We start from the raw sequence: 21577 nt of genomic DNA on the forward strand, positions 1-21577 counted from the left end.
CACAGTGCTCTCTGCTGACGTTATTATAATAATAATAACGCTTTATTTATTGTTGTCCTTAGTGGGATTTGAACCCAAGTCCCCAGCACTGCAAGGCAGCAGTGCTGACCACTGAGCCACCATGCTGCCCTTAGCATACATCTGCTATGCACGGTTGCTAAAATGGACAGAGATGTCAGCAGAGAGCACTGTGCTCGTGATTTCATCAGTGTTCCAAAAAGAAAGGAATTTCCTCTGTAGCATTCAGCAACTAATAAGTACTGAAAGGATTAAGATTTTTTAATAGAAGTAATTTACAAATATGTTTAACTTTCTGCCACCAGTTGATTTAAAAGAAAAAAGGTTTTCACCGGAGTACCCCTTTAACCCATAGCCTTATTTAGCGTACTTCGTGAAGATTTCCCTCGATTGTCGAAAATTTTATGCAAAAATAAAAACGGGGGAAGAGCAGCTACACACAATGACCAATGATAAATTCCTCCCTATGTTTTTACTAATCCTGGATAACCCCTACAAGGTAGAGCTACACAACACGGGTTTCATGGCCAAACATTACAATAAGTGAATGGAGTCCTGTTGTGACCCACAAGCGGCTGCAACGCGACAGCTGGAAAACATTGATCCAGAATAGATTTCCTGTCATTGTACAGCAGTGCTTTCCAAACTAATGTGTCACATACCATCCGGTCCCACAGTGGCGATGGCCGCTGGTCACTTATTAAGTGACCATGGCTGCCGGGACTGAGGAGTGACACCCCTGATGTTGTGCCAAGGAGAGGATGTAGAGCATGCCGAATCCGCACTGACAGACACAGCCTGGTGAGAGCAAACTTGAAAAGGGTAAAGTGCTCAGCACAGCTTCTGCTAACCCAAAGCGGAATGTTCCTGGACACCTAGTCCGTATACCCTCTGGCGGGGGGGCTCAATCCAGAATGCAGTGCACAATCAACGAAGAAAGAATGAAGATGGCACTCACCACATGAGAGGTAACGGCTGTGCTTTATTCAGTGACCAGCAGGTAACAGCATATAGAGGATGGACGCTCCTGGTGTCCCTCCTCCCTATGCTGTTACCTGCAGGTCACTGAATAAAGCACAGCCGTTACCTCTCATGTGGTGAGTGCCATCTTCATTCTTTCTTTGTTGATAGTACAGCCTGGGGAGTACTGGTACAGTTGAGGATCAAGGAACGGAAGGGGGATCCAAAGGGGAGAATGAAGTGACACAGGGGGTGATGACGTTGCACAGGGGATGATGAAAGGGGAGAGGAGTGAAATGGCACAGGGGGTGTTAATGAAAGGGAGGGTTATTGAAGTGGCAGTGGAGGGAGTAAGGGTATGATGAGATGGCATGGGGCGGTTGAGGGGGGGGGGGAGGAAATGGCACAGGGGGATGATAAGGGAGGGATGAAATGAAACATGGGGTGATAAGGGGGGGATGAAGCAGCACAGGCGGTGGTGAAGTGGCATGGGGGGTTTGAAGGGGGAAATCCAGTAGTGGATGGGGAATGAAGTAGCACGGGGGGGGGGGGGGGGATCAAGGGGGAGAATGAAGTGGCACAGGGGGGTGTTAAATTGGAGTTTGGGGGGGGGGGGGGAGAAACCTTGTTTCTTGTAATCGGCGGTATGGCGAGGAGTGTGTCACCAACATGAAAAGTAAGGAAGGCTTTGCTGTAGGGTTTTTGTGGCTCGTAATAGGACTCCATTCACTCACATCAGCTGCTAAGGTGCATGATCCCTGGGATCATAGAGGGAGATTCATCAAAACTGTCCAGAGGAAAAGTTGCTGAGTTGCCCATAGGAACCAATCAGATCACTTTTTTTTTTTTTAAAGCCTCTGAAAAATTAAAGAAGCAATCTATTTGGTTGCTATGGGCAACTCAGCAACTTTTCGGCTGAAACCCGGATCATTTGCCGTAGTTGACGGCGACTTCAAAAACTGCCATGTAGGTGAAGACACCGGCCTCCGCCAGCGATGGAGAAAATCCTGACCTATGGACCCAGAAGGATCTGCACGCACATGCTGGGACTTGTAGTTCTATAGGAGCTGGAGAGAAAGAGAGTTAACATTTTTAGAACAAAACATTCTCCAGGGGTTGCAAAACTACAACTCCCATCATGCCCGGACAGCCTTGGCTGTCCGGGCATGATGGGAGTTGTAGTTTTGCAACCACTGGGGAACATTGCTGTTAAAGAGACAGAGAAACTAATCCACGTTGCATGAAATCCACAACGTTAGCAGCCACATAACCCTTCACAGGCACCCAACACCCTGTTATCGGCCGATATCTATGAGATCGTATCGTCCGACCTTTACCTCAGTCCCTGCATCACTAAACCACTACTATTCCCCCATTTTTGCCCAGTTCTCACCTCTTCCCGGCGGTCGCCATGCTTTTTTTTTTTTTTTCCTACACGACCCACGTGCTCTGGACTTCCTCCCGTCCCACAATGCAACGCGGCTTCTCCTCAGTTCTTAGTCTCTAGAACGTAAAGACTGTGAAAACTGTAGCTCGGGCGGGCAGAATTGGTTTAGTGTCTGAGACTGGAACGGAACGTGATGGCTTCTAGTGATGTGTTGGAGTAAAGAAAATACAATAGCCCTCGGCTCTATCCTAAGGGAAAAATAACAATGTGAATAATAACGGTGCGGTCGGGCGCGCATAGACAATGTTTACATTGGGTTGTAGTATGAATACGGTGTTGTATTATTAGGGAATAAACACATTATATATATATATATATATATATATATATATATATATATATATATATATATATATACATATGATGGAGTTTGTGTGGTTGAATATGGCGCGGTCGGGCGTAGCAACCAAAGCATTTCGCTTCGCCTGGGAAAAAGTGTGAGGTAAATATGCTGCGGGCGGGCGCAGTAAACAACTTTTGTTCTACAATATAAATATGCTGCGGGCGGGCGTAGTAAACAACTTTTATTCTGCATTATAAATATGCTGCGGGCGGGCGTAGCGTGAGAAACAATTTGTAGTTTAGCGGAGTTCTGTTCTATAAATGTGATGCGGGCGGGCGTATTGTGATAAACTTTAGTTTAGCGGAGTTTTCCACTATAAATGTGATGCGGGCGGGCACATAGTGACAAACAACTCTCAGTTTAGCGGAGTACTGTGTTATAAATCTGATGCGGTCGGGCGCTCCCAGCTAATATTTTCCTCTCCATTGTCTTTTCAGCTGTCTGTGTTGGTACTGCTGTAGAGAAGTTACCTTGTATCTGGTGACATCAGAGTCCTGGAGGCTACAATGTATCAATGTGCAGCATTTTATTACTTATTGTTGTTGCACTGAAGTTGCAGGAGCCCTATACTCAGCATAGGTTATAAGAGACTCATTGTGACTATGGCAACACTTGTTGGCAGGGATCATGGTGGGTGTTGGTGCCAAGTGTCCTTAATATAGTTGCTGATTTGTGATGCATGGGCTGGAGATCATGCTATATACAGACTGGAGTTGTTGTATCCACAGAGCCATTGAGATCTGCCTTCATGAACCTGCTGTGGTGGTCTAGTGCAGAGAGGGTGAGTACCCAAAAATCTGTATCACTATGGTGTCACCTAGAGATGAGCGAATTTACAGTAAATTCGATTCGTCACGAACTTCTCGGCTCGGCAGTTGATTATTTATCCTGCATAAATTAGTTCAGCTTTCCGGTGCTCCGGTGGGCTGGAAAAGGTGGATACAGTCCTAGGAGACTCTTTCCTAGGACTGTATCCACCTTTTCCAGCCCACAGGAGCACCTGAAAACTGAACTAATTTATGCAGGAAAAGTCATCAACTGCTGAGCCGAGAAGTTTGTGACGAATCGAATTTACTGTAAATTCGCTCATCTCTAGTGTCGCCCACAGCACCCTACTGAATAACTTGTCTCTATACATAGCTAACAAATGAGAATGGTCACATGACTATATATTTACTATACAAGGTCTATTAACAGTGCCCCTACCCCATCTGGAGCTCTCCAGCAGTTGCAAAACTACAACTCCCATCATGCCATGACAGCCGAAGGCTGTCATGGCATGATGGGTGTTGCAGTTTTGCAATTGCTGGAGAGATGCAGGTGGAGAAACATCGCATTATGCATTTTAAAGGCTGCCTGGGCATGATGGGAGTTGTAGTTCTGAAACAGTTGGAGAATTACAATCGCCGGAGAGAAGGTGCAGGTGGGGGAATATTACATTATACATTGCCAAAAGGCTGTCAGGGCATGGTGGGAGTTGTAGTATTGCAACTGCTGGAGCGCTGTTGGAGGCGTTAGGGTGCGTTCACACCACGTTTTTGCAATACAGTTCCTGTATCAGGGTTTTTTTTTAATGAAAAACTGATTCCTCAAAACTGGGCTAAACTGTATCAAACCGTGTGTACAAATTTTAACCCATATTTAAAAAATGATGTTCGGTTGCATCCATTTTTTAAAGAAAAAAAACGTATACGTTTTTAACTTTTCACTCCATTATCAATAAAGTTTCACTTGTTTGATTGAAATTCCAAGATAAAAAAAAAAACTGTGCAAAGTCAAAAACCAGATGGAACCGTTCGCACATACAGTTCTGTACGGTTCCCATTAACTCCCATGTTAAAAAAAAAAAATATATAAAAAAAAAATAAAAAATGTATATGGTTTAATAGAGTTTTTCACCCGGACCAAAAACTGTGGTAGGCTATGGTTTTGGGTACAGGGAAAAAACTGACAAAACGGTACAGGATGCAAAACGGACACAACCTGATGCATCTTTTGGCATACGGTTTTCAATACGGTTCCATACGGTTTTCACATAGAAAACGTATACGGGAACTGTATTGCAAAAACGTGGTGTGAATGCAGCCCAACATTTTAATATGAAACAAAAATGGAGAAAAAGACCGGCGCACCCTTTGCCTTAAAGGGGTACTCCGCCCCTAGACATCTTATCCCCTATCCAAAGGATAGGGGATAAGATGTCAGATCGCCGTGGTCCCGCTGCTGGGGACCCCCGGGATCCCCGCTGCAGCACCCCACTATCATTACAGCACAGAGCGAGTTCGCTCTGCACGTAAGGACGGGCAATACAGGGGCCGGAGCATCGTTACATCATAGCTCCGCCCCTCGTGATGTCGCGGCCCGCCCCTTTCAATACAAGTCTATGGGAGGGGGTGCGGCGGTCGTCACGCCCCCTGCCATAGACTTGCATTAAGGGGACAGGCCGTGATGTCATGAGGGGCGGAGCCATGACGTCACCCTGCTCCGTCCCCTGTATCGCCCGTCATTACGCACAGAGCGAACTCGCTCTGTGCTGTAATGATAGCGGGGTCCCCAGAAGCGGCACCCCGGCGATCTGACATCTTATCCCCTATCCTTTGGATAGGGGATAAGATGTCTAGGGGCGGAGTACCAATTTAAAACGATATTGTACAAAAGTGTGCAAGAGGAATCTGCTCACCTTGTCGTGTTGCGCTCCGAGCACAATACAGAAAATCGCCTGAAGAGGCGGGCATGGATGTCAGCAGCAGCCCGTGTCCATCCGTACCCTGGATCCCTGGGACGGTTGTAGTACAGGAGACACTTTTCTGGCGCTTGCTGGATGTAGATCCGCAATGAAGAATTTAGACTTCAGAGTTTTGCAAATAAAATCCCTTTTTATTTTGAACAGTTGGAGTGGCAACACGTTTCGAGGGGATGGATCCCCTCTTCATCAGGTCATCAGCCTAACATTGCATTATACACTTCTAAAGGCATGGTAGGGCATGATGGGAGTTGTAGTTTTGCAGTTGCTGGAAAACATTGCCTTAGACATTTCCAAAAGCTTCCATTACATGATGGGAGTTGTAGTGCAATCACTGAGGAGTAGATGGATCTAGAACATTGCATTATACCAGTGATTTCCAAACATTGTGGGGGAGATTTATCAAAACCTGTCCAGAGGAAAAGTTGACCAAGTTGCCCATAGCAACCAATCAGATCACTTCTTTCATTTTTCAGAGGCCTTTTTAAAAATGAAAGTGATCTTTTCCTCTGGACAGGTTTTCATAAATCTTCCCCTGTGTCTCCAGCTGTTGCAAAACTACAACTTCCAGCATGCCCAGACAGCCAAAGGCAGTGGAAAAGACACTGTCAGAGCACAATGAGAGTTGTAGTTCTGCAATCGCTGGAGAGCAGTGGTTGGCGGAACATTGCATTATACATTGCTAAAAGCTGTTGGGTATGGTGGGAGTTGTAGTTTTACAATTGCTAGAGAGCTGCAGGTTGGAGAACATTGCATTGGACATTTCTAAAGGCTGTCAGTACATGATGGGAGTTGTAGTTGTGTAACGACTGGAGAGCTGATGATTGGTGAAGATTGCATTATACCAGTGGTTTCCCAACAGTGTGTCTCCACCTGTTGCAAAACTACAACTCCCAGCATGCTGGAGCCACACTGTTTGGAAAACACGGCATTATACATTTCCGAAGGACATTGGAGCATGATGAGAGTTGTAGTTTTGCCACAGATCAGGGAACACTGATGGATACGTTGGCATCCTAAGCTATGTAACTTGACCAAATTTGTATTTGAAATATATATTGAGTCCTATTGGGGACAGGGACTGATGTGAGTGATGACAGCCCGTACAGCGCTACAGAAAATATTCAGAAATCAGGTATACAAGTAGTTGTTTTCTGTAGTCCTAGGTTACATTTTTGTTGCGCTGCTTCTGCTTTTGGATGCTGAGCCTCCATTCAGATCCATTGTGTTCTGTATCGTTGAAGAAGCGCTCTGGGTTTTTCTTTTTTTGCCCATATCATGCTCTCTCATCATCATTATTCATACAGCACAGTTTATTTTATTCCAGCAGAGTAGAATCAATACATTTTACTACAGACTTGGTCATGTGACTCTCCAAATATTCTAGTGCTTAAAGGGATACTCTGCCCCTAAACATCTCATCCCCTATCCAAAGGACAGGGGATAAGATGTCTGTCTGGGGGGGGGGGGGTCCTGCCACTGGGACCCCCACGATCTCTGTTTAGAACGTTGGGTGCAGGCAGCAGGGATGTGACATCATGAACACGCCCCCTTGATGTCTTGTCACTCCCTCTCAATGCAAGTCTATGGGAGGGGGCGTGGTGGCCGCCACGCCCCCTCCCATAGACATGCATTGAGGGGCGAGGCGTATGGCCACAACCCCTGCCGCTCGCTCCAAGTGTTCGGAACAAAATTAAAGAGGTACTCTCTTGCTATATACATCTTATCCACTATTCAAAGGATAGGTGATGTCTGTTCACGGTGGTCCAGCCACTGGGACCCCGCAATCTCTGGCCCGGCACCCCAGTGTTCTGAACATTTGTTTAGAACACCAACAGTGCTAGGCTTCGGAGCGGTCATGGTCTGTACGCCTCCTCCATTTAAGTCTGAAGAGACGGAGATACAGCATTCGCCTATCTAACAGAGATTATACGGAGGGGGTGTGATGGCCTCAGCTTTGGGCTGTGGTCGCTAGTAATCCAGCATGGAGAGGAGATCGCTTTTGGGTATACAGATTACTGGGGCATTGAGCAGGAGACTGCAGGGGGTCCCAGCGGCTGGACCCCCAGGGATCAGACATTGCCCCCTATCCTAGCAGAAAGCTTTGGTCCCCACCTTCCAAGATGTACTCTTTTTGGCCGTGCTCAGCCAGTTACTGACTGAGGCGAAACATTCCTACGGCCGATGATTGGCTGAGCAAGTATGTCTCAAAAGGTGGGCGCTGGAGATTTCTGCTTGGAGAGTCAGACCCCGTTGTGGAGATCGCAGGGTGGTTCCAGAGGGCAGACCCATTCCCCCACGGTTAGACACTTATCACCGGAGTACCCCTTTAACTTGTTAGAGCAGGAGGTCAGTTCTGGGCCAGCTGATTTCCTGTGAATTGCAGGATGACATCCTAATCTCATGCCTGCCACAAAAACAGGTAAGCAAAAGGCATACACAAGAACCTCCAAATTATTCTCTAATAAAAGCATATGCTTCCCTATATAAAATGGCCATCTAGAGAATTACTTTTAAGGTATATTCACACATACTGTATATGCTGCAGATTTTATGCTACGTTAATCAATAAATAGCTGGACGCAGCTTATACAGTATGTGAGCATACCTTTTATATTTTGATATTTTTACAATACTGTTCCCGTATCAGGTTTTTGATGAAAAACTGATTCCTTAAAACGTTTGTACAAATTTCAACCCGTATACAGTTAAAAACCATATACGGTTTAAAAAATTATGTCCAGTTGCATCAGTTTTTTAAGAAAGAAAAGTATAAGTTTTTAACTTTTCACTCCATTATGAATAAAGTTTAACTTGTTTGATTGAAATTCCAAGAAAAAAAACTGTACAAAGTCAAAATCCGTATGGTGAAAACCGGATGGAACCGTACGCACATACGGTCCTGTACAGTTCCCATTGACTCCCATGTTACCCGGACCAAAAACCGTGGTAGGCTACGGTTTTGGGTACGGGAAAAAACTGACAAAACCTTACAGGATGCAAAACGGACACAACCTGATGCATCTTTTGGCATACGGTTTTCAATGGAGAGTCAATGTATACGGTTTTCACATAGAAAACGTATATGGGAACTGTATTGCAAAAACGTGGTGTGAATGCAGCCTTAAGAAGACGCAGTTCACATATATGAAACCGATGGGACACTCATTGCATGTTTTTAATTTGGATTTTTGCACGTAATGTACGCCAAAATATGTGCAGAAAAACTCAGCATAAATGTGGCCTTAGGCTTCTCATTGGTGTATTTTATGTTCTCCTGTTCCATTGTGTTCACAGAAATACACAGGAAAAGATTTCGCTCATGGCAAATGTCTGATAGCTATGCCTGCCCCTAGACCACCACCCACCATTTCCGCCCGGAGATTCAGAGTGCGGACACTGCAGTCTCCGTTTTCAAGCGGATTTTCCGTTCACAAATTCCGAAGTGTAAATTTGTGAACAGAAACCCATTCACTATACGGTACATTTTTAGTTAACGGAATTTCTGCCTACAACTTCAAAGCAGAATTGCAGGCGGAAATTCCGTAGTGTGAACCTAGCCTTACTGTTACCATTTATCGGTCAAATGTTTAATAAAAATAGTACAGTAGCTGTTTGGTGCTGTTTTCTCGGGGATCTTACTCCGTGGATACCTATATTTGTCTGTATGCCATGTTTTTTTTATTTTTTTGCCAAAGTCCGTTCATCTGAGAAAGGAGACGTAGATTCTCAGAAAGCGCTTATATTTATTGGACAATAAACCTTAGTACCAGTTTTCATAGTATTTGGATACCTGCGGTGTCCTGCGGAGAATACTTTTTGTTTTATCATCTGGTGTTAAACACTACTTTACAGACTTTTGGGAAGTAGAAGCTGGCATCTGATAGGTTGACAATTTCCCAGTTGGTTCAGTTGTCAGCTGATCGCATCTTTAGTATCAAACCAATCAAGTTTATCGTGGCAAAATGGTAGCAAAACAGTATGACAAAAATACCGGGACGCAGCCCAGAGCAAAATAAAGATTAGGGATATATAAGAACAATGAAACAACATATAAAAAAGGACACCATTACAAGGGTAGATTCAGGGCACCCAAGCAGTAAAGCAAAAAACACTGAGGTGGGGTCAATAAATGGATAGAGAGTAATGAATAGCTGGACAGTAGGGTGATGTCAGTCAGGGATCCCAGACCACAGTAAAACGTTCCATAGAGTCATCCCTCATTGCAGTAAGCTTCTCGGATAGCATGACCAAATTGACCCTAGCTGTCACCTTGTCTATGGACAGGGAGGTTTGCTTCCAGTTGCTAACAATATGAATTCGGGCAGCCAATAACACAAAATGAACCAGTTTGAAAATCCCATTGGGCATTTTAGGGGGACGAACACTGAGAAGACAGAATGTAGGTTTAAGAGGAGGATGTGTAACCTCCCTCAACATACTCCAGACAGAGGTCCAGAAAGTACAAACTATGGGGCAGCTCCACCAAGTGTGATGCATGGTGCATAAGTAAGCACTCGAAACATGTCTGACTGACTGTCGTTTTTATGGTGTGATGTATCTTCAATAAAGCTGCTGGCAACGAAGTGCTGGACTCTCCGTACTTTCTTCAATATTGGATGCCTTGCCGGGCACTGGTCCGAGCACCGTACATCAGGGAAGGTGAGCTGGATCATTCACTTGTATGGTGCCTAAGTAGCCACATCCCCTAAAGAAATAGGGGGGCGAGGAGGGGAAAGCAGCGTGGAGCCGTGTGGCCAAACTGATCACATCTTATGTGCGACATTTTTAGGAAAAATTCTGCTTCTGTTTATTTATTTATTTATTTTTTATTTCAATTGACTCGTAGCTTTGGCATTTAATACTGCATCATAATGGTGCACGAGAAAGGCCCCATAGATAAGTGAGGTGGGGGGCAGAGGTGTACCTCAATGCTTCTGAGCCCCTTACCTAACATGTACTATGTCTTATGTGACACCAAGGCCCAGGTGTGACTTGTACATTTGCACTCCATAGAGCCACAGTCCTGTGTGCCAGTGGATCCCCCCCCCCCCCCCCCCAAAAAAAAGTAGGCTATTCTGTATGTTTCAAAGGCTAGGTTCACACGGCCATTTGCATCCAACCCGTTAGGGGCTCTTTTTTTCTTTTCAGGATCCGTGTCGAATGCCAAAAGCTACTGCCGGGTCCTAACAGCCCCCATTCACTTGCATGGGGTCTGTCGGTGATCCGGTAAATTTTTACAGGATTTTATCAAAGAAAAAAATGAGGCCCGGTCACACATTCAATAACAATTGATAGCAAAAATAGTGCTGTGTGCTATTTTCCTGGCTAATGGATGGTGACCTTTTGGGAAACCCAAAGGATCCCAAGGACACAATTACAGAAATAATATAGCAAAAAATAAATTTAAACAAACATGGCCAGAATGTGACTAAACCCTAAATTTCCATTGTGGAGAACTGTGGCAATGGGGATGGTTTCTCAATATATTTTTCTACAGTTTTCTGGAAAAGAGAATATATTTTTTTTAAATATATTTATATCAAATATCTATCTATCTATCTTACGCCTCTTTGTCACTCTTTCGGATTTGTGAAATTGGTTAGAAATGCGTCAGCCTTTGGTTTTGGAACAGCTGGAGGCACGCTGTTAGGGAAAACCCTGCTATAGATGAATGTAAAGCATGCTGCCCCGGGGGTTGGAAGTGACAAGTGCCATGCCAATAAGAACTGAAAAATGTATCCCCTATCCACAGGATAAGGGATAAGATTTAGATTGCGGGGGTCCGAGCATTATGGTCCCCCGCGTTCTTCTGTACGGAGCCTCTGCTCATCCACAGAGTGGCGCGTCACAACTCCCACCCTAAGCGGAGGCCGCTATGCCCCCTCCATATATCTCTATGGGAGAGACAAAGATAGCCAAACTGCTCTTCCATAGCCATATATGGAGGGGGCGTGGTGGTCCCGCTTCGGGCGGGGGTAGTGACATGCTGCTCTGTGGGAGAGCTGGGGCTCCGTACAGTCGATCGCAGGGGACCACAGCGCTCCGACCTCCCGCAATCTAAAACTTATCCTGCTGATAGGGGATACATTTTTCTGTACTTATCAGCATGGGACTTGTCATTTAAAGGGGCTATCCAGGAAAAAACTTTTTTTTTTTTTATACATCAACTGGCTCCAGAAAGTTAAACAGATCTGTAAATGACTTCTATTAAAAAATCTTAATCCTTTCAGTACTTATGAGCTTCTGAAGTTAAGGTTGTTCTTTTCTGTCTAAGTGCTCTCTGATGACACCTGTCTCGGGAAACGCCCAGTTTAGAAGCAAATCCCCATAGCAAACCTCTTCTAAACTGGGCGGTTCCCGAGACACGTGTCATCAGGGAGCACTTAGACAGAAAAGAACAACCTTAACTTCAGAAGCTCATAAGTACTGAAAGGATTAAGATTTTTTAATAGAAGTTTACAAATCTGTTTAACTTTCTGGAGCCAGTTGATATATAAAAAAGTTTTTTCCTGGAATACCCCTTTAAGGATGAATTCTCACAGGTAGATTTGTTGCAGAAATTCCACTCTTTCAGCTGAATAGGACCATTTCAGAAATTCTGCAACAAATTAGCCGTGTGTGAATTTATCTTAATAATTTTCCCCTAGCGCAGTGTTTCCCAACCTGTGGATGTCTTGCCGTTGCAAAACTACAACTCCCAGCATACCTAGACAGCGTAGTTTTGAAACCGCTAGACACCCCCAGGAAACACTGCTCTAATGTTTACAAAAAATGGTTACTTGTCAAACACTATATATAAAATTACATAAGGAATGATGTCCCAATATAAACTGATATATAATTTGGTATATTTACGATGATACATGCATTGTGCATTGCCACCTATGAGGCTACTTAACTATTTTGACTACAACCCCCAGCTGGACTAGCTGGACCAGCAAATGCGCATTTTCGAATTTTTTTTTCATTTCAAAAGGTTTTTTATTTTCCAATAAACAACAACAATGGCGGATCCCGCCACGCATTTTCGAATTTTCATTGCAAATATTATTATTATTTTTTTCTTTTCACAAAACATATCCCAGTGATCATCATCCCTTCCAGCTTGTGGTCTATAGAATGCACCAATACTAGTTACTTTGTGAGATGGTGGAGCGTGAATATTTCGCATATTCCATGTGGGCCAATGAGAATGAGGCAAATACACTTGTCAGAGGTTATCAACATCCCTAGCAACCAATAGGAAAGTTTCCCACCCCCTCACTATATAAGATTCCTCCCAGCAGCGTTCTTTTGCAGTTTCATGTGCGATTGCACGAATATGCAACGAATACGCAAATACATAACGAATATGCGAAATTAGGACGAATATTCGTCCATATATTCGCGAAATATCGCGAATTCGAATATGGCCAATGCCACTCATTAGAGATGAGCAAACTTACAGTAAATTCGATTCGTCACAAACTTCTCGGCTCGGCAGTTGATGACTTTTCCTGCATAAATTAGTTTAGCTCTCGGGTGCTCCGGTGGGCTGGAAAAGGTGGATACAGTCCTGGGAGACTCTTTCCTAGTACTGTATCCACCTTTTCCAGCCCACCGGAGCACCTGAAAGCTGAACTAATTTATGCAGGAAAATTCATCAAATGCCGAGCCGAGAAGTTCGTGACGAATCGAATTTACTGTAAGTTCGCTCATCTCTACCACTCCTCACTAACCAGCAATTCTGTGCTGGCTGATGGTCTGCAGGTTACATTACATAACCCAGTGTTTCCCAACCAGGGTGCCTCCAGCTGTTGCAAAACTACAACTCCCAGCATGCCCGGACAGCCAACGGCTGTCCGGGCATGCGGGGAGTTGTAGTTTTGCAACAGCTGGAGGCACCCTGGTTGGGAAACACCGACCAAACCTATGAAGTCTAAGTATCCTGCCTACTGTTAGCGTATAGTAAAGCTGCACCATAGGTGACGTGATCCTAAAGCCCAACATGCTGGAGCTGCAATGATTTTTAAGGTGGTATTACACTGATATTTACCCCTACCCCATGGAAATATAGAACATGTAGCAGTAACGCCGATCTACAATGCACCATCTATTACCATAACACACAGTAGCTTCCCCAATCGGCATCCATGCATACGTTTCACCATAGCTGCCCAGCTTTTAAGGTGGCACTGCTGAATCTAAGCACAACCCACGGTAGCGACACCGATTAAAACAGCCAAACGGTCACCTCTATCAACATAACCTAGAGCGGGCAGAACAGATATTGTAAGGCAGCGCCTTCCAATCTAATACGGCATCATTCGGTAGCTGCACTTATATTTAAGGTAGCACAGCACAGCCATGCAGTAAGAGCTCTGACATTTAAGGTGGCTCCGGCTCCAGGGCTTGTGTTCCTATTGGCTGCTTCTTTTTTCCATGCCCTCTTCTCATTTGATAAATGAGACGTTTCAGTGACATTTCGAAGGCTATACCGTGCACAATACCCGGAATCCCCATCCTGTTGTTTCTAAACCGGTTGCAGTAGATCTTCAAGGAGGAGCGTCCTTAAGATCAGCCAAGTACCTGGTTGGTTCAGATTTGCGTCAGTTTCAGCCCATGACAATTTAGTATTCTGGAGAGGTTTTTTTTTTCCAGGATAATGACAAAGAACTGGTTTGCTCCCGGCCCTGGCATCCAAAGTTAAGCTGCCGGACTGGGCACAGAGGCATCGAGCAGGTCTGATGGGCTGGCAAGCATGAGTGCAGGGCATCCAGGCATCTTCCCAGCATAAGATCTGCACCTACAGCCATATGTCTGTAAGTATGTGCCACGTCCAGGCGAGGGCAATCTACTAATGTTTTATTCTTCCTATTGACCAAGACTAGGAGACCTTTTTAGTATCTGCATGTAGCAACCTGATAAGGAATATTCCCAGTATTGGGAATTTAGGGCGAAGAAACGGCAAGTCATAGTTCACATTTGCCTGTTATTCGCATTGCATGCTGCAATGTGGGATTAACCCACGCCATCCCGGATAGCCGTATGTTTGCCCAAGGTCTGGTTGTGTACAAGGGCCCAGCCACGTTGGACTCTTAATAGGACTGCAGCAGCTCCTTAAGAAGTGCTGCAGTGACGGCCAAGACCAGGACTGCATTGGGGGGGGGGGGGGCGGTGAGACCGTAGAACAGAAATGGAGTTCGGTCCTAGAGAGGGTGCGGATGATCCTGTAGTGTTGTGTACATGGGGTCGATACGTTTTTGAGATTTGTTTTTGTTGTCTGTTATGTTTTTGTGCACAATTTGTATCGGATTGATGGAGGTTATGCAGACATTGTACCCCCCCCCCCCCCCACCATGAAATGCGGTGTGATGCTGCCCAGGGCCCAGAGAAAGGGTGAAATGCCATGATGGTCTATTGACTGCAGACGGGCTGGGGGTGCCAGGGAGGACAATTGCCTTTCAGACTGATGAAGTTTAGATAATAGAAGCCGTAGTGAGGTCACTACATGGCAATGCAGTAAGTTTCCATGCAAGTTCAATGCAAAGGAGGATTTAGTTTAGTGTCCCAAATGATTCATGGTGTGATAGTTTGTGTCATTCACTTTTTGTTCCTGTAATGCCCATGTGTTGAGGCAGTGTTCCCTAACTTGTGGCTCTCTAGCTGTTGCAAAACTACAACTCCCAGCATGCCCTGGCAGCCTTTGGCTGTCAGGGCATGCTGGGAGTTGTAGTTTTGCTACGCTTTGGCTGGGGCTGTCAGGGCATGCTGGGAGTTGTAGTTTTGCAACAGCTGGAGAGCTACAGTTTGGCTGGGGCTGTCAGGACATGCTGGGAGTTGTAGTTTTGCAACAGCTGGAGAGTTACGGTTTGGCTGGGGTTGTCAGGACATGCTGGGAGTTGTAGTTTTGCAACAGCTGGAGAGCTACGGTTTGGCTGAGGCTGTCAGGACATGCTGGGAGTTGTAGTTTTGCAACAGCTGAAGAGCTACGGTTCCCTAACTTGTGGCTCTCTAGCTGTTGCAAAACTACAACTCCCAGCATGCCCTGACAGCCTTCGGCTGTCAGGGCATGCTGGGAGTTGTAGTTTTGCAACAACTGGAGAACTACGGTTTGGCTGGGGCTGTCAGGACATGCTGGGAGTTGTAGTTTAGCAACAGCTGGAGAAATACAGTTTGGCTGGGGTTGTCTGGGCATCAGGGACGTGCACAGACTTTTTTGGGAGGTAGGGGCTCAAGTAGAAAAAAGGGGACTTCTCATTATTAAAAAAAAATAATAATAAAATGTTTTTAAAAACCTTACATATGTTAACACAACACAATTCCTAAGGTAAGGGATTTCCCAGCAGTTATGACAGCTGAATGGGAGCCACATCACCCCACGGAGATCCCAACCAGTGAGGGCATCATAGGGCAGGTGCATTAAAAGGGCAGGGGCTCAAGCCCCCTTTTGAGTCTGTGTGCACGTCCCTGCTGGGCATGCTGGGAGTTGTAGTTTTGCAACAGCTGGAGAGATACACTTTGACTGCAGCTGTCAGGGCATGCTGGTAGAGGTAGTTTTGCAGCAGCTGAGAGCTATTGGTTAGTGATCACTGTCAGGGCATGCTGGAAGTTGTAGTTTTGAAACAGCTGGAGAGCTACAGTTTGGCTGGGGCTGGGAGTTGTAATTTTGCAACAGCTAGAGCAGTGGTCTTCAAACTGTGGCCCTCCAGATGTTGCAAAACTACAATTCCCAGCATGCCCGGACAGCCAACGGCATGCTGGGAAGTTGTAGTTTTGCAACATCTGGAGGGCCACAGTTTGAAGACTGCTAAGCTAGAGAAATACAGGTTGGCTGCAGCTGTCAGGGCATGCTTGGAGTTGTAGTCTTGCAACATCTGGAGAGATGCAGTTTGGCTGAGGATTGTCAGGACATGCTGGTAGATGTAGTTTTGCAACAGCTAGAGAAACACAGGTTGGATGCGGTTGTCAGGGCATGCTGGAAATTGTAGTTTTGCAGCAGTTGAGATCGAAAGGTTAGTGATCACTGTCAGGGCATGCTGGGAGTTGTAGTTTTGCAGCAAATGGAGAGCTACAGATTGGTTGGGGCTGTCAGGGCAAGCTCAGAGTTGTAGTTTTGCTATAGGTTGGCTGTGGCCGTCAGGGCATGCTTGGAGTTGTAGTTTTGCAGCAGCTGAGAGCTACAGGGTAGTGATTACTGCCTTAGTACGATATGCCGATCATGGCCACTTGCCCATGGCTCCGCATTCTGGCTCTATTGAACCACACCAATTGACAGTCATGCCACACACAGTGTTAGTCAAAGAGCTGTGTTGTTTGCACAAAGTCGAATGCCAATCATGGACTCAGATGGCTAAAGTCATTGTGCAGCCCAGGCCACATTGCTGTCAATTTACTATGTTGTTTTCCATTGACTTCTATGGTATGTCACTGTTGTCCAATCTGGGATTGCACAATACTCTTGTCAGGAGGTGTGTAACTTTTTGGGTTGTTAGATGTGAAGGTCTGAAAAGAAAAAAAAGTAAAAGTTATTGTCTGAATACAATTAATTGGTGTCTGATGTGGTCTAAGTGGCTGGGGCGGGGGGGGGGGGGGGGGTCGATCAGACACTTACCGTATCCCCTATCCTACACTGCACTACCCCTTTAAAATGGCGTATTGCTCCCTTTAGCATCCGTTACAGTCTGCAGTCTTTGTAATAGTTGTCTAAGGCCCTGAATTCTTGCAGGTGGTATAGCTGCCAATTTGTTTTTCCGAAATGCCTCCAGGTCATACAAAGTCTTTGGTCATCTTGCATGTCCTGCAGTATGAGATCTTCTAAGAGTGGGCCAATGACATTAGGGTCGGGAAATCTATAAGAGAATGGAAGAGCGCTCCATAGCATATTACCACCGGCAAGCAATCCACACAAAGGAAAGATGTGGGCCCTCACCGCAGGTGGTTGTGTGGACTTTCACACAACAATGGTATGCGTGGATGAGGTGAGCGGGGTCCCGTCTGCACCTCTCCTGACAACATGAACACTTCAAAGGAAAGACTTCTCGGGAAGAGGCAGGATTGAATCAGCGCTGACCAGGACAAGTACGAGCGATGAGGTAAAAATAGGAAGTGTTTTATTGGGATAAAATGTGACACGTTTCAGCACGCTTGGTGGTTTCATTAGGGTCAGGAGACTGTGTTGGCCACTACAGAACCATCACCATTTTCTGCTGTAACCACTGGATGGCCAACTTTGGCAGTTTTGGCTGAAACTCTTCTTTGAATACGTGACCTTGGCTTTGTATCCAGCGTTCCCTGAATTTTCCACTTCTTAATAAGTGATTGAACAATACTGAATGATATTTTCAAAGCTTTGGATCTCTTGATATCCTTCTCCATACTAAAGATAGAAATGACCTTGTTATGCAGATCTCTTTTGACTGTTCTTTTCTGCTCCCTATGGCTCAGTATCTAGCCTGCTCAGTGTAAGAGTTAAAGAGTTAACAAGCTCGTTGACTATTTGTACACAGACACTAATTGCAATTTACATAAAGTTTAACTTTTTAATTGCAATCTTAACTGTGTGTCTGTAACAAGGCCAAACATTCAATGAGGTGTTAACTTTTTCATCAGGGCGATTTCTGATCTCCTTATGATTTTAAAGAGTCGAACAAATGTGATAAGAAATGGCATCATATGATCACTGTCCTCCAAATCCCCTCATTCCTCTAAAAGAGCTCTGATCTGTCAAGGTGTGTACTCCACAAACCCCAGGACATCTTCATAGGTCACCTGGCACCAAGATATCAGTACTAGATTCTTTAAAGGGCCCCCATACCCATTTTCGGCAGAACCAGCTGTCTGTGTATAGTAGCCTCCTAACAGATAATGTCTGGGAAGAGAAGGATCAGGCGTGTTGGATTTCAGCTGCCTGTTCCTATTGTTCTTGTATAAATGAGCCACTGCTAGAAGAGTCTGGCCACTGCTTACCCCTCCTTTCTCCATCTAGAACACACATGAATACTCAACCAAGCATTGATGTGTATTAGTGGATTGGGAATGATAGCCGTCGACCAAAGTCCTGTAAGTTGTGAGGTACATCCTCATTGGATTGGCCACACATTAATAAGGCTTCGGCACCCATAGTCCCATTTCCAGATCACCAATTGTCCTTCTGTGAACCCTTTCGGTAAGAGCTCACCACTACATACTGGGAAAACCCCAGGACCTGCCATTTTGGAGACCCTTTGACCTAGTCATCCAGCCAACATAACTGACTATCAAAGTTACTAAGATCCTTCCCCATTTTTCTTGCTTCTGACAAGTCAAATTCAAGAACTGACTCCTGCCCTGTATATTCCTCCCCTTGACTTTCTCAATTACCACCAGATAATCAATGTAATTCCCTTCACCTGTCATTGGTTTATCCAGTAGTAGAAAAACAGAGCTAATTTCTTTTAAAAAAAAACAGAGCTAATTTCTTTCAAAAACTGTTCCAAGTCTGCCCCTAGGTTGTGCAATATTACAACTTGGCTCCATTCACTTCAATGGAACTGAGCTGCAGAACCACACCCAACCTGGAGACAGACAGGGAGTGTTTTTTGAAAGAAATTAACTCTGGTTTTCTATTCCTGGATAACCCCTTTAATGTTATGATGGATCCGAGTATATAGCTGTATTATGATCCCCCTCCTGACATTTTGATACTGAAGATTTTTCTGGCTTTAATAGATAACGCTGCGTGTAATGTCTACTCTAGGCATGTCATTAGCTTTAGGACATGTGGAGGCGGGTGTCACCCCTATTCCCTGTGCTGTTTGAGCAGCTGCTGGACTCTCTTGCTCCGAGTGATCAGGGCTTATTAGGTGCCAGGCAATGGCAAGGATGACATTTTGTCTGTAACATATGATTCATGCTGCCTACATGTATTCATAGTTGTATCTCCTCTTGTACTGATTGCATATGTACATTGTAACTTTGTATGAAAAAGAAAGGGGACAAAACACCTGCGCACCCTGTGCCTTTACCTCACGTAGGTAGTTGTAAAAAAAAAAAGGTGTGTAGATAATACTACTCACCTTGTTGTGCTGCGCTCCGTGCACAACACCGCAATCAGCCTTGAATAGGAGGAAACAGCAGCAGCCTGTGTCTGTCCATGCCAGCGTCCTGGGGCGGTGTTGCAATGTAGAAATCCACACTCTTGGTGGGGTGAAGAAAAGTTGACACTTATCTGGCGCTCGCTGGATGGAGTGAAGAATGCTAATACACTCCAGGTAGTATAGAACAGCGTTCTTTTATTTGATAGAGTAGTAGACAACGCGTTTCGAGGGGGTCTGCGCCCCTCTTCCTCAGGTCAGGGAGGGGGACATGTACACACAGGGGTTCTTTTATACATGCTGAGATTCAAAAAAAGCCAGGGAGAGTGCACCCGGTTTGTGGGCTGTGGGAGGCGGAGTTTAGGGGTCAGTGGATGAGTTCCGTCATTTCGTTGAGGCCTTGTGGTGTTAATGTATCCAGGTTATAGATCCAGAACATTTATTTTTTTTGTCAAGGCTTCAAATCTGTTTGTAAGGTGTTCAGGTATCTGGTCAATTGGAAGGATGGATATAGGATTGTTGTTCCCTGGGTGGAACCTGCTGCAGTGACGTGAAAGGCTGTGTACCCAATCAGAGAACTCACGGGATGGACCAACCATTCACTCCCCCCTTCCCACGTAGTGAATTTGGCTCGCCTGAGCAAAATGAACCTTGACATCACTGACCTTATCAGCACAGGACCGTATCTGCTCAAGACCCTAGCCAGAGCGATTCAGAGGTTGCGAGCGCTCGGGGTCCCCCTGCGCATGCGCAGCCATGTCAGTGATCCCGAGCCGGCTCCCCGAAGATACTGCTAGCTCTGTGCACACTCGCACAGCGCCGGCAGTGGTCCCGCGCCGGGGACTGCAGAGGCTGCAAGCGCATGGATTGAGACCAGCCCGATCCACTGCGCTGACCGCCACAAAACTAAACTGGCAGTGACCCCCACATTGCCACCATAGACACTATACGCCAACGCAATGTTTATGTTTATGTTAAACGCACATGTTCTTTGTTTACTGACTGATTGATACGCCCACTGTGACGTCACCTGGCCAGCCCACAAACCGGGTGCACTCTCCCGGGTTTTTTCAGAATGTCAGCATGTATAAAAGAACCCCTGTGTGTACATGTCCCCCTCCCTGACCTGAGGAAGAGGGGTGCAGACCCCCTCAAAATGCATTGTCTACTACTCTATCAAATAAAAGAACACTGTTCTATACTACCTGGAGTGTATTAGCATTCTTCACTCCATCCAGCGAGCGCCAGATAAGTGTCAACTTTTCTTCACCCCACCAAGAGTGTGGATTTCTACATATGTACATTGTAGCATATATAGAAATATGCAGAAAGTTAGATATGATACCCCTTAGTTGGACATGATGGGTGACATCGATTGTTGAAAATAAAGGCTAGAAATCTTCTTGTAGGACTGCACAAAACAAAATGCCAACATACAGTAACATTATTAAAATATGCCTAACTCAAGGAGACAACAGTATAGAACCTTCACTGTATGTTACTGTATGTTTCTATCTTGGTGCCTATTCTTCTGCCAAGCACAAATTTAATGCTCCACTGTGGTGCCCAGAAACTACAGGTGACCACAGATATTGTCTATCACGTGAAGTGTGGTCACTGATTGTGCGCCATGTTTGAGTTCTCGTTTGTCAGTCACATGATTATGTCACATCATTAAGTCCTATGATTGTATTGTTACCCAGAGAACACCAGTGACCAGGTGACCTCGCTAGTAACCTATGGGCTCCTTGCACAGCCCCCCTTGATAAGGAAGGGAGGAGCTGCAATCGCTGTCTTGTGATTCTCTTCCTGCTGAGGTCAAGTCCAGACGTCTCAGAGCCAGTGAATTGCAGCCACGAGTCAGTAAGTCAAGTCATCTTTATCTGCTGTCACTATCTTCAGTCAAGTCAAGTCAATTGTCGTCATCGTGGCCTGCACCTATAGTCTGTCAAGTCTCTGCAAGTCCCAGCAAGCTGAGAGGTCCCCTGTGTTACTGGTCACCTCTCTGG

General features: G+C 45.4%; 2 protein-coding genes across 7 annotated transcripts in view; one reads left to right on the plus strand and one right to left on the minus strand.

The window, feature by feature from the left end:
• NOC2L (NOC2 like nucleolar associated transcriptional repressor) overlaps positions 1–2505 on the minus strand; it is a 114228-nt gene extending 111723 nt beyond the window's left edge. The window contains exon 1 of the mRNA XM_056543793.1: positions 2372–2505. Coding sequence (XP_056399768.1) covers positions 2372–2391 — 20 coding nt within the window. The 5' untranslated portion in view covers positions 2392–2505. The remainder of the gene's footprint in view (positions 1–2371) is intronic.
• Positions 2506–2524: 19 nt separating this feature from the next.
• The window catches only part of KLHL17 (kelch like family member 17), a 52269-nt gene continuing 33216 nt past the window's right edge, over positions 2525–21577 (plus strand). Inside the window, exons 1-2 of one of the 6 annotated variants that reach the window (XM_056543794.1) lie at positions 2525–2645; positions 3206–3549. In XM_056543794.1, the coding sequence (XP_056399769.1) occupies positions 3448–3549 (102 nt within the window). In that variant the 5' untranslated portion in view covers positions 2525–2645; positions 3206–3447. Of the gene's footprint in view, positions 2646–2804; positions 3550–14154; positions 14316–17326; positions 17589–21577 lie in introns of those variants that run through there. The other 5 variants (XM_056543796.1, XM_056543795.1, XM_056543798.1 and 2 more) reach the window with 5 other exon arrangements.

This window comes from Hyla sarda, chromosome 10 (assembly GCF_029499605.1).
Source record: "Hyla sarda isolate aHylSar1 chromosome 10, aHylSar1.hap1, whole genome shotgun sequence".
Taxonomy (NCBI): domain Eukaryota; kingdom Metazoa; phylum Chordata; class Amphibia; order Anura; family Hylidae; genus Hyla; species Hyla sarda.